We start from the raw sequence: 22,084 nt of genomic DNA on the forward strand, positions 1-22,084 counted from the left end.
CTTAAACTCTCACCTTTCCATTTTAGACCTGTACTGTTAGGCCCATGGTAGTCAGAAGATACATGTGATTATATAAACCTTGAAATGCAGTCAATGTGGATTTAAATAGGCTATAAATATAAAATACAGACCCAATTTTCATGATTAGGCATGATAAATGTAATGTAAAATAGTCCTTTTCTGTTTTACTAATTATATGTTGAAAGGATACTATTTTAGTACATTGGAGTAAATAAAGCATATTATTAAAATTATTTTCACTTGTTTCTTTTAATGTCTATCCTGTGGCCAACAGAACATCTTTAAATTGCCCATGTGGCTTGCACTATATTTCCATTGGACGGTACTGTAGAGTCTACTTTGTTCATCAAAATAATCACTCACCAAGGGGGGTACTGCTGCTTCCAACTAAACTGTAAATGATATTTGTATTTTCTTTTCTGTTTCCATGATCACCCACCATGCTTTTTAACTCTTCCCTTAACCTCCACTGGGTCTCCTGTCTGTGGTCTCCTTCTGACCCCATCTGCCACCACACAGTTAATCCTCCTATCCTGTCACTCCCCATTCCAAGTGTCCTTAGCATTCAGTGAAAGGAGATGGCTTCATCTATAGAAGATGCTGCAAAGTGTCTGAAACAGAGAAGGGACTTCATCTTTTTTCCTCCCTCCTTCCTGTCCTTCCTTCTTTCCATCCTCTGACAGATCATTAGGAGTAAGCAGCAAACACCTTACCGGCTCACTCCTACAGCCTTTCCCCATTCCCTGAGGGTGAACCACACTGTCTTCCTTCTGTGCATTTTCCCATCACTTCCTCCAACCCAAAATGATTCCCACCCATGCTCTGTCTAAAAAGAAATGCCACCTATCCAGAGAAGACCTCTGGGAGTCACCTAACTAGAAGCAATTTCTCCATTCCCAGGGACTCTATGCCTCTCTAGCATAGACATCATTAGCATAGCCCTTTTCTGGAGCACATTGCACCTTTCTAACTGTGGATGCAGCCTCTGCTTCTGCTCACAAGGGCATAGGCCCCTTAAATGATAGCAGGCATACTGGCCAATATCCTCTAGGTATGCATTCATAATCCTTGAAAAAGCTGTGAGTTAAGTTAAAATGCTAGTGATTTCAGAGCTGAGAAAGTGAGATTCAGGGTACACACCATGGGTAATGGTCACATTACTAAGAGACAGAGAGAACGAACTCAATTACTTTGCTGCTTCAGAGCCTCAGATATTTCCACTGTACTGTGCTGAGATTATGGTTTACCAATCTCAGGAACTTGGATACCATCTTGGAAAAATCAGAATCAATGTATGGAAAATAAACTGCTCAAGATATCGCATTGGATGCCACACACACACACACACACACACACACACAAGAAAGTGTGAAGCAATAAACATGCCACAATGCACTCACCCATCTCCTTAGTGACAGAGAACAGTGGAATTATGTCTACAGAGACAACTCAGCAGTCTCAAGCTTCAGTTATAAAGAAAGCAATTTACTGGCATCTCTTTCTCCTTCCACTGATATGAATACCATCAATGTTATTTTTGTCATTCCCATTCTTTGAGTCAGAGAACCTGAGGCTTAGAGATGGTGAGTACCTTATTTAAAGTCACATAGCTAGTAGTAGTAGACCTCCTACTTGAAGCAAATCCAGAAGTGGTTCATCTAGTAGAGGTCTTCCCACTGCTCCACCGCCTTCCATTGGGAATGGTGCCAGTGAGGATTCAGATGGGAAGGAATGCCTGTTTCCAGCCCTGGTCCACCAACACCAAGCTCTGAGAAGCCATCAGAGCACGAAGTCTGTGTAGACCACTTAAGCTCATCTGCACCATCTCTGTAATTTTATTTCTATGTCCATTCCATAATACACCGTATAATTCATGAAGTAAGCACACAAATGTGAAGGCAAGAAATTGTTTCCTTACTATTCTTGACTGATGAACTTAGGGAAGTTTCATACTTTCTCTGCACCATCCACTACCACTAAGGAGATCAGGTGTGTGAAACTATCCAAAAAAAATCACCTACTATATAATTACATTGTTGTTTTTCATGGGCCATGGGTGTAAGGATTGCACAAAATTCCTTTTTTTTTCATTTAATTTTTCTTTGTTCTACTAGCTCTGTTGGTTCCTTACTGTGACAGGAATGCAACAAACTGTAATGCATATTGTCACTCACTTTGTATTGATCAGTGTAGGGACACAGAGCGTCAGTGTGGAAAAAACACCTGGAAGAAAATCAAATATAGAGGCCAGCATTGTGGAACAGTGGTTAAAGCCACCACCTGCAACACCAGCATCCCATATGGGTGCCAGTTCTTGTCCAGGCTACACCAGTTCTGATCCAGCTCCCTGCTAATGTGCCTGGGAAAAGCAGCAGAGGATGGTCCAAGTGCTTGGGCTCCTGCTACTCATAGAACAGATCTGGAAAAAGCTCCTCTCTCCTGGCTTCAACCTAGCCCGCTCCTTCTTTACACCATTTGGTGGAGGGAACCAGCAGATGGAAGATCTCTGGTTCTCTCTTTCCCTCCTGTGATTCAAGTCAATAAAATTTTAAAAATGAAAATAAAATACAGATCTCTGCTACCAAAGAGGAGAAACTTGAGGTCCATAAAATGGAGTGACTGCTTTAATTGTGTGCAAAATGTGAGAGGTAAATGGCAAGAGAGGGCCAAGCCCAGGAAGAGGAATGAGCATTCTGAGCAGGGACAACACCAAAGCCACAGTCCTAGGAGCTGGGGCACACTTGGCAAGGATCTGAAAAAGAGAAGTGGTGACACGTGTAGTGGGTGAGTGGGAGGGCCAGGGCCAGTGCGAGCCACAGCTGGCGAAGCTCTGCAGGCCACAGAAGGGTGAGTTGAGGGCCAGCCTTGCAGCACAGTAGGTTAAGCCTCCACTTGAGACAGCATTCCCTATCAGAGTGCTAGTGAGCTCTGATTGCTCCACTTTGAATCCAGCTCTGTACTAATGCACTCTGGAAAGCTACAGACAATGGTGCAAGTGCTTGGGCCCTGTCACCCAAATGGGAGACCTGGATGGAATTCCTGGCACCTGGCTTCAGCCTGGCCCAGCCCCAGTTGTTGCCACCATTTGGAGTGTAAAACAATGGATGGAGGGTCTCTCTTTCTCTCTCCGTTTTGTCTCTGTTAGTTTGCCTCTCAAATACATCATTTAAAGAAAAGAAAGGAGTCAGGGTTCCACAAAATACTTCAATAGCTCATAGAAATCTAATTAAAAGAAAAAAATTACTGTGGTGTAAAGATTTAAAAATTCTTTAGATTCATTTATTTGAAAGGTACAGTCACTGGGAGATAGACACAGAGAGAGAGAAAAGGAAGAGGGAGAGTGCACTCCTATTTGCTGGTTCAATTCTCAAACCAGGAGCCAGGAACTCCACCTGGGTCTCCTGTGTGGATGGCAGAAACACAAGCATTTGCGCCATCATCCAGTGTTGCCCAGGCACATTAGCAGGGACTTAGGTCAGAGCAGAGTAGCCTGGTACTCTGAATAGTATGCTGGTGTCCCAAGCAGCAGCTCAACCTGCTGCACCAATACACCTTCCCCTAGCACAATAAGGTTTAAAATTCAGGAATTTGAGGGGTCTTAAGTTCATGGAGGTGTGAATTATAAAAAAAATTGCATGAATTGCCAGGGTTTTTGAATAATTAAAGATAAGTAAGCTTATCTTTTAGCATTATTTTTTGTGAACTTTTTGAAATAACTTCTATTATTCTGATACAGTGGGAAAGACTTGAAGCCAGCTCCTATGATCTCATTTTGGATGCTGAGCAGATTATCAACTGCAGGAAAGGTGGCCAGGGAGTCAAAAGCAAGAAAGAAGGAATCTACAGCACTTGTCCAGGGTGAGGGAGACTGTGCATCTGCAGGTGGTCGCAGCTATGTAATGACAGACAAAGTGATGGAGAGTTTGAGGGCTTGTCAATGTTTGGAATGGAGAATGGAGATTGGGAGGAGGGACAGAGTCGTGGCTCTGGCCTTAAGAAACTCTGTAGATGAGGGTCCCATGTACCAAAAGGAGGAAGTTTCAGGGATGAGCAGATTTGGGTAGTTTGCTAAAGTGGGAGGAAATGCAGATTTGACATTCACACTCTCCACCATACTAGGTGTAGGTAAACACCACATCTATAAATAAGTACACTGAATGTGAGAAGTCACTGTGCCCACAGCCAGCTGGAGGCCAACTGTAAGACTGAACCTGGGGTGGACATTTGGTGCTGTGGTTAAGGTCCTACTTGGAGACTTGCGTTCCGCATCAGTGTACTTGGTTTTAGTCCTGGCTTTGCCTCTGATTCCAGCTTCCTGGTTATGCACACCCTGGAAGGCAGTGGTGATTGCCCCAGTACTTTACTCCCTGCTACCTACATGGGAAACCTGGACTGAGGAACTCCTGCCTTTGGCCTGATCTAGCCTCAGCTGTTGAATGACATTTGAGGAGTGAACTAGCAGGTGGGCGATCTCTCTCTGGCTGGCTGGCTGGCTGTCTCTCCTGTCTGTATTTCAAATAAAAATTAAATGAATTTATTAAAAGTAAATAAAACAGGAGTGGCATTGCAGCACAGTGTGTTAAGCTGTGTCGTGAGACACCTTCATCAGATATCAGAGTGTCTGATTTGAGTCCCAGCTGTTATGACTTCTGATCCAGCTTCCTGCTAACGTGCCTGGGAGGCAAAGGATAATGACTCAAACACATGGGCCCCTGCCACCCATGTGGGCAACCTGGATAGAGTTTCTGACCAGCCCCTGGCTTTGGCCTGGCCTGTGCCTGGCTTTTGAAGGCAACTGGGGAGTATGCCAGTGGATGGACAACCTCTCCTTGTTGTTTCCCTCTTTCCATGGTTCTTCCTTTAAATAAATAAATAAATTGTAAAAAAAAAAAAAAAAAAAGAAGAAGAAGGAGGAGGAGGAGTCAGTTTCCCTCCTGTTGCCTGTGGTCTGGCTTGGGTGACTAATCATTAGAATGCAGCAGAAGAAATGATACATGACTTCCAGAGCAAGGTAAAATAAACATGATATAGATCCACTTGTCTCCCTCTCTAAGGATATTTTCCCCTCAAACCTAGTTGTTGCACTCTCCAAAAGTCAAAAAGCTTCATGCAAAAGCCATGTGTCTGACTGAGATTCCAATCACAAGCCAAAAGCCAGCAGCAACTCCAGACCTGTGATTGATGGAGCTTCCCAATGATCCCTCTTACTGCAGTAAGGATTCCCCAGCTGAAATGGAGTGGAGTGGCCAGATCCTGCCCAAACTGAAGATTCATGTGCAAAATATTGTCACTTTGAACCATAAAGCTGAATGGCAGTTTATTACGCAACAGCCGATAACAGGTGCAGAAACTTCTTGGAGTATCTGAATCTGCTTGTATTATTTTCCTTCCTTCTGCAAGATTTTCTTTTATTTCAGTTCTCTTATTTTTTTTCTGTTTTTTTTAAATAATTATTTATTTTTAAAGATTTATTTATTTGGAAGGCAGAGGCAGAAAGAGAGAGAGAGAGGTCTTCATCCACTAGTTGATTCCCCAGATGACTGCAATGCCTGGAGCTGCGCTGATCCTAAGCCAGGAGCCAGGAGCTTCTTCTGGGTCTCCAACACAGGTGCCCAAGAACTTGGGGCAAATTCTACTGCTTTCCCAGGCCATAGCAGAGAGCTGGATTGGAAGTGGAGCAGCTAGGAATCGAACTAGCACCCATATGGGATGCTGGCACTGCAGATGGGGACTTTTATTTTTTTTTAAGATTTATTTATTTATTTGAAAGTCAGAGTTACACACAGAGAGAGGAGAGGCAGAGAGAGAGAGAGAGGGAGAGAGAGAGAGAGAGGTCTTCCATCCAATGGTTCACTTCCCAATTGGCCGAAATGGCCAGAGCTGTGCTGATCCGAAGCCAGGAGCCAGCAGCTTCCTCTGGGTCTCCCATGTGGGTGCAGGCACCCAAGGACTTGGGCCATCTTCTGCTTTCCCAAGCAATACCAGGGAGCTGGATCAGAAGTGGAGCAGCTGGGTCTCGAACTGGTGCCCATATGGGATGCCGACACTTCAGGCCAGGGTGTTAACCTGCTGCGCCACAGCACCAGCCCCCCTCCATTTTTTTACAAAGAATATGGGGGTTTTAACCCATGACGCCACAGCGCCGGCCCCTTCTTATGTTTGTGTGTGTGTGTGTGTGTGTGTTTACTGTATATTACTTTGCATTGCAGACTGAGGTAAAAACCAGACAGACTTTTATTTGAAACTGATCTCCACCGGCACCGCGGCTCACTTGGCTAATCCTCCGCCTGCGGCGCCGGCACCCTTGGTTCTAGTCCTGGTTGGGGCGTTGGATTCTGTCCCGGTTGCTCCTCTTCCAGGCCAGCTCTCTGCTGTGACTCGGGAGTGCAGTGGAGGATGGCCCAAGTCCTTGGGCCCTGTACCCGCATGGGAGACCAGGAGAAGCACCTGGCTCCTGGCTTTGGATCAGCGTGGTGCGCCGGCCGGCACAGCCATTGGTGGGGTGAACCAATGGAAAGGAAGACCTTTCTCTCTGTCTCTCTCTCTCTCACTAACTCTGCCTGTCAAAAAAAAACAAAAAAAAAAACAAAAAAAAAAACAAAAAAAAAAAAAGAAGAAGAAGAAGAATAAGAAGAAGAAAAGAAAAGAAAAGAAAGAAAGAAACTGATCTCCAGTATAGTATCTGTAAGTTTGACCAAGCTACTGAAAGTCTCAAGGCCTCTCCTTCATGGATAAAATGAGAATGACAGCACAAACTTCTGAAGAGCATTTAGAAGATTGAATGGTATACTGTGTTTGAAATGCTGGGGAGAGAGAAGGTGCTCAGAACCAACTGCTTAGATCATTAGCAGCCTGCTGACTCTGAAGGGTATGCACTGTAGGATGCATGAGTCTCCTGACAGATTCTTGTGGTACACAAAGCAGAGAGAACTTTTCAGTCAGAACATTTCAAATATGTCCCTGATATTTTGCTCTCCAGATGACAAAGCATGGAATTATATTTTTGATTATGCTGTACCTGTGAAAAAATCACTTATTTATAATCTGATGAAAACCTGGTATCATGAAAGGACCATGCATATTGGGATCACTTTTCCCGTGTGTGTGTGTGTGTGTGTGTGTGTGTGTGTGTAGGGAGAAAGGAAAGGCAGTTAGGAAAAGAAGGAAGGAAGGGAGGGAGGAAGGGAGAAAAGAAGGAGAAAGAAGGGAGTATGGAGGATGTTGCTGCAAGAAGCCAGGATCTCAGCTCTCTGGCCCAGTTCTCCAAGATTTGTAAGGGTATAGGATGGGTTGGTGACAGGAAATGGTAGGGTGAAGTAGCCAAGGCAATCTCAGCTTACTTTAACTGAGCAAGGACAGAGCACTGTTACCAACTGGAGGTGATCCACCGAGATCACCTTTCATGGAGAGCCTTGTGTTCAAGTGGAGGCACAGAGTATATGAGTCACATGGTTGCCCTCAGGGGATAAAGTGCTCCCAGGTTATCAGTCACAGGGAGTGACCTAAAGGGTATATGTATTTAGGTAAACAGGGATACTGGATTTTGCCTGATTTACATAACTAATATCAGCTTTTGAGTTTGCAATAGGAAGAGAAAGACTACTTATTCCCAAACTTAAAATGTCTTGGTGCTGTGTTTTTACAGTTAGACTTACATCGCAGCCCTAGGCCTCACACGATCTAATCTGTGTTACTCCCAACCTCATTTTCCTCCCACCCTTGTTTCTCTTCTGTTTCTCTTATAGCCAGACTGGCCTTCTTGCTTCCTCGCCCAGAACCTTCTCCCTGGCTGTGCACACACCCCACACCTTTCCTCTCCACAGGCCTCCATTCAGAGCCTCCTCCAAGCAAGGATGGTTTTCCAAACAAGTTAACTGCTCACTCTCTGGCCCCTTGTTCTTCTGGACTTTCCTGCCTGTTTTTTCACGAGCTGATTCTTCATGTACATGTGTGCACATGTGTGTGTATGCATGTATGGCTTCCTTTCTGTCATCTCTATTAGCAGTATCATCTCTACTGCTCAGTAAGAGGCTGGCATATTGTGAATATTCCGCAAGTAATTAGGGATAAATAATCTTGCTTTGTGCAAGTATTGGGGACAAGAGTCTTTAGTGTAATAAACTCTAAAGTGCCCTGGATGTGTGTGGTTACTTTTCCATCAATAATTTCACTTTTTTGCATCATAATTTACAATGAGAGTTCTATACCTAGTCATTAGTTTCGTACACATGAGAAGTCAAATATTGCAAATGGACACACGGGTTTGTGCACAAATCTATTTGGGCATATAAAGAGTTTATGATGCTTATACATACATGATATGACTTATACTGTATAGTATATAAATGATGCATTTATAAATATTCATATACATTTAGTCCATGCTTATATACTGCATTTTGCCTAAATTATATATTTTGGAAGTACAGTTCACTGTGTATATTGTAAAGTGAGGGACAAAAGGAAAATTGAGATTTCAGGGTATTGAAATCAGATATTCCTTTAAATTCCATGGAGCCTGACTATGTAAAACGACTGACTCTAGGCAGAATGCACTCATGTGCCTGCATGAAGGAATGACGAGCAGAGATGGGAGCCAGTCCGTTATTGATGGGTAACCCATGTTCCCAAGTGTTGTGAGGCAGCCTGAGCTCTACTGGAAAACTTAACCACCTCTCACAGTGATTTTGCTAGATGCTTGAACTCCTGCACAAATGCTTTCTGTTCAGAAAGACAGCTCAGGCGGTCTTACATATTAGGTAGTAGAGTCTGAATTTCCAGTGATTTCCTCTGTTTCAGTGCTGAATTCTTACCTACACCTTGGAGAATTCAAAGCTTTATTGAGTATCTCCAAGTAGACATTCTTTGAAAAAAGAGATTAATTTATTTATTTGAAAGGCAGAAATACAGAGAGAGAAGGAGAGAGATGTATCTCCCATCCATTGGTTCATTCCCCAAATGGTCACAATGGGCCAGGCCAAAGCCAGGAGCCAGGAGCTTCTTCCAGGTCTCCCACATGGGTGCAGGGGCCCAAGGACTTGAGCCATCTTCCACTGCTTTCCCAGGCACACCAGCAGGGAGCTGGATCAGAAGTGGAGCAGCCAGAACATGAACAGGTGCCCATATTGTATGCCAGTTCCACAGGTGAAGGCTTAACACACTATGCTACAGTGTCAGCCCCCCCCCAGTAGACTTTCATTACACACAGTGGTAAATGTAAAAGGGTGTGCACCTTAGACACTTACCCCCCATCAAATATATCCAGTAGGGACATTCTAGGAACCACAGAGACTGTTGGAAGAGGATACTGTGTTAGGCAGGCCTCTTGATGCCTAATTCCAGCAGGGACCTGGGCATGCAGCTTCCCTGTGTGACATCACCTCATACCCCTTTCAGTCCTGTCCTCTCTCTCCCCTGGAGAAAGCAGTCATAAGGAGCTAAGTGGCCGCAAGATTCAAGCATCTTTCAGGCTGTGGTCTGGGTATTTATCTTTCTGTTTTCTGTGTTCTGGACCTGCATCCTGCGTCATTTCCTATGCACACCGCATGTTGTCTTCCCAACCCTCACCTTAGGCAGAAGTCCCTGAGAGGTTCTGACAAGTGAATAAAGGGGCAGAGCTCAACTAAGGCAGTCCCGGTCGCTGGGGACCCGTGACCTCCTGCTCCCTGGTGACAAGGAAGTGCTGAGCACTGGCAGGCCTGCCCCATCTCGTGAGCTTCTCTGCAGCATGGAGCTCAGGCTCTGCAGAGCTCAGGGTGGGAAGCAGCAAACACAGGGAAGGAAAATGCAGCCATGCACAAGAATAGCAGACACCTCTCCCCATCTCCTGGAATTCCAGCTCTTTCCAGAGTTTCTAGTATGAGCTTTCACTTAGAAGATAGATGTCACAGCCGAGTGGCTGGCACTTATCATCAGTAGCTCTGGAGAAGAATATCAGAGGAAACTGTCAGAAAATGACAGTGTCATGGTTCAGTCACAAACTGAATGAAAAAGACACAGTGGTGAACCACGTGTGACCCTACCCTCCCTGGCTCCCCTTCTCCTTCTCTCTCACTATTGAACCAGAGCCAAAGCCAGAGCCGAGAACAGGCAGCATGAGGCTCTGGGGATGCAGTCTTTGGAATCCACAGATCCCCGGGGCCCAGACAGGGATATGTGAGCCCCGGAAGCTGCTGCATGGAGGCAGAGGCGGCACAAATCTCCGGATGCTGTTCAGGGGTTGTCCAACCGGGAGACTCTGGTGCATGCACAGCCTAGACAGAGAGAGCTGTGCCTTCCCTTCTCCATCTTCTCTTTACTTTGAGCACAACAAGGCAGCTCATGTTCACTCTGACTGCTCCCGCTCCTCGTCACTTTTGACCCTTTAGGATGTCAGGCATAGCATCCATGGGGTGCCATGGGCATTGTGGAACAGTAGGTTCCCTTGCTGCACAGGATTCTCAGAGTGCCTGGGATCAGATTATAGCTCCTCTGCTTCTGCTTAAGTTTTCTGATAATGCACTTGGGAGGTAGCAGATGATCTAAGTACTTGGGTTTTTGCCACCCACATGGGACAGCCGGATGTAGTTCCTGGCTTCTGGTTTCAGGCTGGTGCAGCCCAGCTCCTGCAGGCATTTGTGAAGTGAACCAAATGGAAGACTCTCTCTCTCTTTCTTGCTCTCTCTCCCTCCCTCCCTCCCTCCATCTCTCTTACTCATTCCCTTAATAAATATGTAAGTCAATAAGTCTTTAAGAAAGTACAAATATCATCTCTGCTTTGATCAGGCAAAGCTGGGTGCAGGAGCTAGATCTGTCCTTTGCCAGCTGCCTGCCATGAAACAAGCACCATGCTGCTTCTGAGGCTCTGTTTTATGAACTGTCAGGTGGGGAGTGCTGTGGTTTGTTCCCCAGAGGACTGTGTGTTGTGGTGTCACATCCCATATGGGCACTGGTTCTAGTCCCGGCTGCTCCACTTCCAACCCAGCTCTCTGCTGTGGCCTGGGAAAGCAGTAGAAGATGGCCCAAGTACTTGGGCTCTTGAACCCTCATGGGAGACCAGGAAGAAGCACCTGGCTCCTGGCTTCGGATCGGCGCAGCTCCGGCCGTTGCGGCCATTTGGGGAGTGAACCAACGGACAGGAGACCTTTCTCTCTGTTTCTCCCTCTCACTGTCTGTAACTCTACTGCTCAAATAAATAAATAAAAAGAAAAAAAGAAGAAAAAGAAACTGGTGCCTGGTGGGAGGTCTCTGGGGACTCTGTCCTTTAAAGGAATTAAGGTAGTGCTCAAGGGGTCATGAGTTCTTGCAAGAGCAAGTCGTTATGAAGCCTGAGCTTGACCCAAGTCTCCCTGGCTTCCCATATGGCAAAGTGACCCCCTTCTCTCCCAGGTGCTCCTGCCACTGGGACTCTGCCTTGAGGCCCTCTCCAGAGCCAAGCTGAGGCCAGAGTCATTTCTTGTAACTTGCAGGAGGGAGAGCTAAATATACCTCTTTTCTTCAGAAAGTTGACTGGTCCCAAGTATGTCTTTCCAACCACAGAAAACTGACTGATACAGGGTAAAAAACCCATGCAATACAGAACTGTTGTTGGAGTGAGAGATGATGCACACTGAGCACCCTACACACATCCTCAAATATATGAAATGGCTGGCCATTTAAATATTGATTTATTTTCTCTTATCTTGCTTTATTTTATTTCTGCCCTCCTTTTATTTTCTTCAAAGATGCATCTGTTTACTTGTAAGACAGAGTGAGAGAGAGAAAGAGATTTTCTATGTGTTGGATCACTAGCTAAATGTGCACAGTATCCTAGGTTGGGCTAGGTCAAAGCCAAGAGCCCAAAAACTCCATCCTAGTCTTCCCTTTGGGTAACAGTAACCCAAGCACTTGAGACGTCATTCTCTACATCCCAATATGTGTCAGCAGGCAGCTAGGGCAGAAGCAGAGTAGCCAGGACTCAAACTAGGCACTCCAGTATGGAATGCAGACATTCCAAGTGGCAGCTTTACCCACTGTGCCATAGCACTCGACCAACTCCTTCTCATTATTATCTACCATGTATAGTGTGGGGGAGAATCTATGGAAAGAAGGCATTCTCTACCTTCTATCGAAATCCTTCTACAATCACCATATAGAATACTCCACAGCTTTTACTAATGCTAGCTACCCATGAGTTGTAGTCAAGAAGCTACAGGGAACAGGTGACACGTGGTTTTAAATTAACAGCAACAAATAGTTACAATTATCACCAATCTGGTTTAAATTAATCAGATGGCCAAAGTGGAAGTAAAATGAAAATGTGCCTTGCTGGTGAGTGGGGCCTCAACCCCACAGTGTTGTTGGGAGCAGAAGTTGGTACAAGTTTGAGACACTGCAGAAATAAATATGGCAAAAGACCTACAAATATGTAACTCTTTGTCCTGGAACTGGCATCTGAAGGAATTTTTCCTAAGGATATAATCAGCTGTGTTCACAAAGATCTATGTGCAAAAATGTCCTTACATGCTTAATTGTAATAGTTTAACAATGATAACTAGCTAGGTGTTCAAATAGATTTGTTTATTGCAGTATGTCTATATAAGAGAGTACCCTGCTGTTCATAGAAATGATGATATGAACTCATATTAATTTATATAGAATGGGGGCTGGCACTATGGCATACCAGGTAAAGCCACTGCCTGCCATACTGGCATGCTCTATGTGTGCCAGTTTGAGTCCCAGCTGCTCTACTTCCAATCAATCTCCCTGCTAATATGTCTGGAAAAGCAGCGGAGCATGATCCATGTGCTTGGGTTTCTGCACCCCCATGGGAGACACAGAAGAAGATTTTGGCTCCTGGCTTTAGATCTGCCCAGCTCTGGCCATTGTGGATATTTGGAGATTGAACCAACAGATGGAAGATTCTTTCTCTCTCTGTGTAATTCTGCCTTTCAAATAAATGAATATTTTTAAAAATTTATATAGGATATCATGTGTGCCTTATTTCTGTGTGAAACACAGGCTGCAAAGCCATACTCCAGGGCAATGAACCCCTTCCTAAGTTCTGAAGGGATAGAAAGACCTGCTCAATAATTCCAGAATTTCAGGTAGGTAAAGAAGAGATGCCATTATCCATTCTTTAGTTGATTGACATCTGGGTTAATTCCATATCTTAGCTATTGTAAATTGAGCTGCGGTGGGTCTTAGTGAAAAATATGAATGGGAATAGGAGAGAGAGGAGGAAAAAGGGTGGGAGTGTGAGTGGGAGGGAGGGAAGGATGGGAAGAATCACTATGTCCCTAAATTTGTATATATGAAATGCATGAAGTTTATAAACCTTAAGAAAGGTTTCTAGGTAAAATAAACAAACACATAAGTAAATAGTATATTCCAAAGAGAGAGAGAGAGAGAGGGGGGGGGTGGGGGAGAGAGGAGATGTAGTCCTTTTTCCCTTTGTAAACAGAATGATTTAGTGATAAATCACATTGAAGTCCCACATTGAAGTACCTGGGTTTGATTCCTAGCTCTGACTCCTGACTCCAGCTTACTGTCAATGCAGAACCTGGGAAGCCATGGTGGTGGATCAGGTAAATGGGTTCCTGCTACCCACACAGGGGTCCTGGATTGAGTTTCTGGCTCTTGACTTTGGCCACAGCCAAGTGCCCTACATTGTGATCATTTAGGGAATCAGTAAACAGGAGCTCTATCTTTCTCTCTTTATCTTTGCCTCTCAAATAAATAAGTAGGAAAAAATTCTCCTTTGAACTGTTTCTCATTATAACATAGATTTTGGACCTTCATTGCTGGGATGAGGACTGTGAGTAAGGATACTCCTACCTGCTGGGCACCTAAGATTTAGTTCCTCGTTTGGTACAAGGAACTAAGACTGCCTTTTCCTTCAGTCCTTCTATCAGCCTTAGAAGTTCAGGATCTTCCTGCAAATTTTTCCAGCTGTGAAACTGAAACTACAGAAATTGACCAGCCCCACGGGATACCATGACTAGTAAGTAACAGAATCAAGTCCTCACCGCATGGGCTGCTCCCAAATCCATGCTCCTCCCATTCAATATGCTCAGGGAGTTTAAGACAATTGTTTTTTTGGGGAAATGCATGTACAAAAGAAATTGTGTAGCAAAATTAATATCACAGGATACATGTTCTAAAGTAATTCACATAGAGTGAACATACTCCTATTCCAAACTCAATCCTTACAAAACTAAAGCAACGGGGCCAGAGTTTTGGCTCAGTGAGCTGGGCTGCCATTTTTGTTGCCAGCATTCCATATCAGAGTGCCTGTTAGAATCCTGGCTGCTCTGCTTCCAATCTAGCTTCCTGCTCATGTTGCTGGGAAAGCATGAGAGTATAGCCCAAGTGCCTGGGCCCCTGCCACCCTAATGGGAGACCCGAATGGAGCTCCTAGTTCCTATCTTGGACCTGGAGTAGCCCCAGCTGTTGGCTATTGTGGCCATTTGGATAGAAAATATCTCTATCTCACTCTCTCTCTCCTCCTGTTTCCTCCTCCCCCAAATTCTGCTTCTCAAATAAATTTTAAAAAAAGAAAACTAGAAGCAATACAATGAAAAATGGAGGAGCAGTTTCTGGAGACAAACGCCCCGAGAATAGCACCAACAGTGACACATGTAAGCTTGACAGCCCGAGGAGAGGAAGATACATGTAACACAAACACTGAATCCTGCAGGGTATGCTGGGAAGTACGGGCACTGACCATCGCTTCTCATCTAACCAGTCCTCTGAGCATGGCTGAGTCCAAGGAGAGAATTGATTTTCACAAAGATGATCCTGAGTCATCAAGAAAAGGTTATATTTTGTGTTCAGAACTTTCTGTTTAAGAAGGCAAGGAGGCATGTAATCCATTTGAGAAAGATTTTCATTTCAAGTAGTTAAAAAAATCTTTGCAAAGATCTTTGGTGGTTAAAGGGATAAGTGACAGTTATCTGGAAAATTCACTTATGTGGAACAACTCTTCCCCGAAGATTTCAGATTAGCCAAGCAGTACCTTGTATTTAGTTAGATTCCCATCACTTCCCCTTCGTTGACATTTCATTTTCTATTGTTTTTCCTCCAGGTATTTCAGATTCCTAACCCCCAGGCACTGGGTTATATGCTTCTTGAGACTAGAGTTTTGCAACTCTCTTTCTTAGATGCTCCCTCCCCTTGTGGTTTCTTTTTCTTTTCTTTTTTTTTTTTTTTTGCCATGAAATAACTGAAGAATGGATAGTCACAAGAATGAATGAATGACAGAAAAGTAATAAATTCTGACCCCTCCCCTCCTGATCTTTGCAATAACTTAGATTTTCATAACCAGTCCTAGAGTTCTTCTGTTTTATTTTTCCAGTATGTTAATAACTGAATCAACTATTCAATCAAAAAAGGAAAAAAAGCCATAAGAAAAATTAATAAATAAGGCCAGTCTCACTGTTCCAAAAGCAATATTATCTTGAATGTCCTATTTACTTTCATTTACTTAAAAGGGAGAGAAAGGGGAAAGAGAGAGATCCCATTCACAGGTTCATTCCCCAAATGCTTGCAAAAAGCAAGGCTGGGACAGGCCAAAGCCAGGAGCCTGTAACTCCATCTGGTCTCCCATGTGGGTTGTAGGTCCCCAAGCACTTAGTCATCATTTGCTGCCTCATGGGATACATTAGCAGGAAGCTGCACCAGAAAGAATGCAGCTAGCTCCGCCTTGAATCAGCACTTGATATAGAATATAGACTACAACACCCACCCCTACTTGATCTTTACAAGAGACATTTTGCTGATACCTCCACATTTCAGATAACAAGAATACTGCAAACATGCAGGAAGGCCCCTGCCTGCCGAATACTGCACCCTTATGCACCCTTTGTCCCAGATACAATTCATTACTCCTGGTTGAATGTGCTGAGATCCTTGGTGGCTTCTCAATCCCAGAAAAATAGTCTTCTCCAGTGTCACACTTCCTTTGGCTCCCTCAAGCCCCTCTTCCACTGCCAGTGCTCTCAGAGACTTGTTCACCCTCACAGTGGTTGTGGGATGGCCTTTGTACTTTTTTCAAGGTTGCGGAGCAAAACTTGAGAGGCTACAGGCATCAGAGCAATATCCCCTTCTTGTCAAATGTCAATGTCTCAGGCATTCCATGGAGAAGCGTCCTACAGAGCGTCAGGGGCAGGGTAAGCCTTACCTGGTGTGTTGAGCAGGCGAGACCTCCTGCAGTGATAGGCCATCTCCTGCTCGCAGTGCTCTGAGCCATCGATCATGGCCTCCAGCTGGTCCATGCTGCCGCCGTAGTCCAAGGTAGTGGTATCGGGCTTCTCAGGACTGGAGCCCCGCACTCGGGTCAGCTCTGTATTGTTGTGCTGCACCAGCGTCCAGATCTTGTCCTCTATTCAGACAACACAACACCAAGCAAGAAAGGTGAGAAGAAAGATTGAAAAAGGAAAATGCAAGTAGTGTGAGGAGTCACTCAACAGGCAGCTGTTAATCACCCCTTGCATGCTCCACTTTCGCCAACAGGGGGACCACAGAGCTTTTGTTCCCTAGCAGCTCCTCCTGGAGTTAGTATGGGAGTTAATAATAACCTTGAAGATCCTTATCCCATGTTTTTTTTTAAGCACCCAATATCCATTATCTCACTTAAAATTAAGCCATTATCTTATTTGAAATGATCTCATTATCTCATTTAAAACTGACAATGCAGCTATCCTCCCATATGCATGAAAGTTTTATTCCAGGACCCCTGTGGATATCCAAGAAGTTCCCATTCCTTACATGAAATGATGTAGTATTTGCATATAACCTACACACACCTTCCCATATACTTTAAATGATTTCTAGATTGCTTATACTACTTGACACATGTAAATACTATGGAAATAGTTGTACTATATTATTTTTAGAATAATAACTAAAAAAAGTTCCAATATGTTCACCACGGCCACAGATTTTTTAAAAATTTATTTATTTATTTGAAAGCCAGAGTTACAGAAAGAGAGAGAGAGAGAGAGATCTTCCATCCACAATTTCCCTCTCCAAGTGGCTGCAATAGCCAGGGCTGGGCCAAGTTGAAGCCAGGAGCCAGGAAGTCCATCTGGGTCCCCCATGTGGGTGGCAGGGGCCCAAGCACTTGGGCCATCTTCCACCACTTTCCCAGGCACATCAGCAAGGAGCTAGATGAGAAGTGGATCAGCTGAGACTCGAGCCAGCACCCATGTGGGATGGCAGTGTCACAGGTGGAAGCTTTACCTGCTGCACCACAGTGCCAGCCCCCATGGTTTGCTCTAAAGTATTTTCAGTTGTTGTTTCTCCAAAGTATTTTCAGTCCTAGGTTGGTTGAGTCCTTGGATGTAGAAGTACAGGGGGATGACTGAACTCAAACTGAAAATCAGTCAATATTGACATATCAAAAGTGAGAAAAATGTGCACATGGAGAATGAGGTAGCTCACCCAAGGTTACACAATCAGTAAGTGACCCAAGAAAGTGTTTAACCAAGGGTATCTGGTTCCTTCTTGCTACTGGCACACTTCCTTGACACAGCATCATCAGCACAGATAATATTCTCAGAGAAGTATAGGTATTGTATTGAAAATAGCACAGAGCACATAGAAAATACCTACAAAAGATGCACTGTTGACAAGACTGCAATTGTGCAGTCCACATCATATATGCAGTGCACTTAATTGCAATTTTAAAAATTATTTATTCTCCAAGTTATCTTTCTTTGTCAGAAAAATATGTTAAGATTTACAAAAAGAGAACCATGCAAACAGGAAGACCTTTATGTCAGGAAGGAAGGATATGTTTTACACTTGGAAGGCAAGAAGAGAAGAGAGGAATATGAGTTGTAGAGTTTGAGAAATTCTATTTGAAAACTATTTCAGCCAACAATAAGCTTGGACAAGTCACTTCAGTTTTCAAAAGTTTGGTTAAAACTACAAAACAACAATGACAATAAAAATCGGGCAGAAACAGCAGCAATGCCATGACAGGACTGCTCATATGGAATAGCAACCAAAAATACAAGGCCAGAAGGCATTATCTGTGATGTATCAGACACTCTGTGACAATAACCTGGGCTTAAGCATTTACTGCAATTGGACATGCAATTTAATTCTGAACATCCTCACAAATAAAGCAAAAGAGGAAACAGGAAGACTGGAAAAGCTTTTGTCATTTGAGTATCTTGCCCACATAATAGCATCATTACTCTTCATAGACTCTGAGACCTGAAAAGAACCTAACGTGGAAGTCATGTGGTTTCCTCCCTCTTCCACGCCCTCAGTTATGGGGAAGCTAAGGTCTAGAAGGTAAAGAAATGGATCAAGGCACATCTATCAGCCAGGAACCTTGAGCACATGTCCTGAAGGTAACCACTATTAATTAACATCAGCTTACATGTCCTGAATGCAATCTGGATTACATAGCATTACTCAGAAGCAGGATCTTAGCTGCTGGCAATGACTTGGCTGAAAAAAGAAGAAAGTGACCACAGAGATGTTCGTAGTCAATCCTTTCTCTATCACTAACTCTGCACACAGCTTGGGTAAAGCCATTTCACCTGCCCACACTTCAACTTCAACAAATTAGGAGGAGGAGGAAGAAACACAAGGTTTGGTTTTCATGATCTCTGAAGGATTTTCCAGCTCTAAAAGAGGGAACTCGCCCTGTGGCACATGCTCACTATGCTCAGACATTGACTCATCACTGCTCCCTAATTCAGTCCCTGAGTGACCTCCACGTCCCCCAGCTTTTATTGACAGGATCACATTTTCTAGAAAGACTATTGAAAAAAAGTGGTTTGTTTTATGATTTATGTAAATTTATTGCAAGATTTCTTTCTTTAAGAGGCAAAGTTACAGACAAAAAGAGGGAGAAACTAAGGGAAAAGTCTTCTAGCTGCTTGTTCACTCCTCAAAAGGCCGCAACGGCCAGAGCTGGGCTGAAGCCAGGAGCCAAGAGTTTCTTCTGGGTCTCCTACATGGGTGGAGGGGCCAAAGCACTTGGGTCATCCTCCACCAGCTTCCCAGGCCATAAGTAGAGACCTGGATAGGAAGAGGAGCAGCCAGGACACGAACTGGCACCCATATGGGATGCTAGCACCACAGGCAGAGGCTTAGCCTACTATAACACAGTGCCAGCCCAGGTTTTGAATTTTAAAATAAAAATAACACATGATTCATATCAGCAAAGATTACAGCAATAATTAACTCAGAACTCAAAAAAATGTTACCAACATAGACAAAGACTGATAAAATGACCAAAGGAAAGTTACAGCTTAACTTTTTGAAACATGGTAGAGGAAGAACTAAAAATAGACAGTTTTGAAATGCCCAGATAATTAATAAAAAGAAAAGGAAAACCTAGCCAAATCTGTAGTAGTAGATGGTATGCTAGCACTCCATACTAGGAACTTTACATAGACAACACTCAGAACATCCTACCACAGACCACATCACTATAAATGATAAACATTGCCAACCATAGTACAGAATAATGGATAGGAGGAGAAATGATGGCTAGAACCCTTGAATTGCTTAGGTGGCTTTCATCTGAGCTCAGCTTTGGAGGCTGACGCTCTTGAGGTCTAACCTAGGATGATGAAGCGTAGTTCTTAGCTGGAGGAAGCCTAGGTGAAGCTCAGCTCTGAGAATTTTCAAGTAAGTAGTATCTATCGTGAACATCCTTATAGGTGGATGTGGGAGAGGTGGAGATGTACTCCCCAGTGGACCAAAACATGGATCTACAAGTGACCAAATAAAATTGGACCCAGGAAGCTAATGTTCATGGTAGTAATTTAGTCTGTGGGCAGTGACTATTAGTATACACAGCTTGGGTCTAGAATCAGGAGACCAAGTTTGTATGCCAGCCCAGTACTTACAGGTTCAGCAATCTTGGACCAGTTATTGACTCCCTAAAGCCAAGATTTGAAACGCAGCAATGGCATTAGTGATAGTATCAAACAGTTTGACTAGCTTTGGGAATAAGCATACCCGGTTTGAAATCTATGTTTTGCTCTGCGTCAGCAGTGAAACTATGTGCAAGTTATCTTATATCTCTGATATTTCCTCATTGAGAATGGGTATACTAACTTCAGTCTTTTCACTCAAGATAATATCACTATGATTAACTGTCATGGTTCACAGGAACACATAACACCTTGTCTGGCACTCAAAGGAGAGAAGAATATGTACCGGGTAATAGGCATTGTGGTACGGTGGACTGAGCTGCTGTTTGGGAGGCTTACATACTATTTCAGAGTGTTGGTTCAAATCACACCTACTCTACCTTCAATCCAGCTTCTTGCTAATGCATCCTGAGAAGCAGCAGACAATGAGTTATGTGCTTGCATCCATGCCACCTAAATGGGAAATCCAGATGGAGTTCTTGGCTTCTGGCTTCAACCTTGTCCAGTTCTGGCTGTTATAGCCACATGTAGGGAATGACCAGGGGATGGAAGATTTCTCTCTCCCTCTCCCTCTCCCTCTCTCTCTCCCTTTCAAATAAATAGAAAACATTTAAAAATATATGTCTTAAATCATTACTGTATCATTAGAATGACAACCTGGGAACATCATTCCTTTGGGAATTTGGGGAGAGGAGGGAGTTGATGCTGCGTATGGGTTTTAAAGTATGATGGACTGAGATTTCTTTGAATATAGCTTACTGCAGCGTATAGTAAATCAATTTCTACCTTGTTCATTTATTGATTCTCAGTGGAAAAGCCTCCCATGTCTATTTATTCATGCACCTTGCACTTCCTGAAATTTACTCAACACATTTTTTTTTTTTTGGTGGGCCCTGAAACTTGGAAAAATGCTGCCCTCTGATCCTGTATTTTTCCATTCAGGTCCCTCTCCTGCATTTCCACTGTGGATCCCCACTATTCAGTCCCCTGATGAGAAACAAAACCTCACTGCTCTAATAGACCAAATCTCTTTCCCTTAGAAAGGACTGCATTTGGAGATTTTTGAACAGGCAGGTAGCTATTCACTACTAGTTTAGGAGGGAAATAGGGCTACTTCACTGAAACTCCTGGTTAGCTTACAGTTACAGTTATTATATACTTAAATGATTGCTTTTCGAAAGCTGTATTCAGCTCAGTGGGTTGGTACGAGGATGAATGGTCTCATGACTCCAATCCACTCCAGCTCTGGTGCCACCTTACAGGCCAAGGAGACACAGGCCATGGATCATCAGATCACATGCGTCAAGAAGTTGTAAAGCATCATCTGGCAGACATAACCATAAATTGTTATGTGAACCAGCATTTTTTCCCCAAATTGCAGTGTGATGTGTTGCTTTCAAGCCTATCTCCACAGGAGCTAGTAGATCTTCTAAGATGTGAAATGTATCCAAATGAGCACACATACTCAGGAGGAAACCACACTGCCTAACTTTTCCAGAAACTTGCCATTGTTTTGTGGAGAAAGCTGTGTACCCAAGAATGACAAATACCTTAGAAATGCTATGCAGCGTATGAATAAAGGGGGAGAATGAGCTACCCAGAGATCTGCTTTGGACAGGGATGGCAGAGGCAGGGGAAAGATAGTGTGGCCAGCCAGTGGTGCTAGGAGTCTGTGGGCCTCTTCAGACATAGGTAGAATGTCCTGCACAAGCAGGCTGTTGGCTGTGGCTGCAAAGCCTGTCTCCAGGCCTAGTGGCATCTCCCTCACTAATAGCTTCTTGTGCTGCATGTTTGACCTTGCAGCTTTAAATCACATCTTCAGGGTGGCTGCAATCTTGCACCCAGAGCTGGTAGGGGAAGGGACTGAGCACCTGGGGAGAGTTGGACCAGCTCCAAGAGACCCTGGCTATCTTGTGTGATCTTGCAGTTTTAAACCATGCCTTCAAGCAAGCTGCAATCTTCCACCCAGAGCTAGCAGAGGAGGGGGGCTGAGACCCAAGAAGACAGACAGTCTCCAGGAGATCCCCGGCTACCTCCTTGAGCCCCAAACCCATCAACATACATATGTGAAACCCCCTGTCTGCTGGGCACTCCCAACAGGATAACCCAGTGAACAAACAGTGATGCCATAAAAATCCAGGACACTTCCTTGAAGCCAGTGTCCTACTCAGGCACCATGCCTGGTCTCCTCTTGAACCAGACAC

At 44.1% G+C, this 22,084-nt stretch overlaps 1 protein-coding gene across 2 annotated transcripts in view; it reads right to left on the bottom strand.

The window, feature by feature from the left end:
* Positions 1-22,084, bottom strand: part of CNTNAP5 (contactin associated protein family member 5) — a 991,178-nt gene that overhangs the window by 283,742 nt on the left and 685,352 nt on the right. For both annotated transcript variants that reach the window (XM_051848810.3, XM_089329361.1), the window contains exon 13: positions 16,160-16,360. In XM_051848810.3, the coding sequence (XP_051704770.3) occupies positions 16,160-16,360 (201 nt within the window). The remainder of the gene's footprint in view (positions 1-16,159; positions 16,361-22,084) is intronic.

Source organism: Oryctolagus cuniculus, chromosome 3 (assembly GCF_051225735.1).
Source record: "Oryctolagus cuniculus isolate XC-2025 breed Fujian yellow rabbit chromosome 3, ASM5122573v1, whole genome shotgun sequence".
Taxonomy (NCBI): domain Eukaryota; kingdom Metazoa; phylum Chordata; class Mammalia; order Lagomorpha; family Leporidae; genus Oryctolagus; species Oryctolagus cuniculus.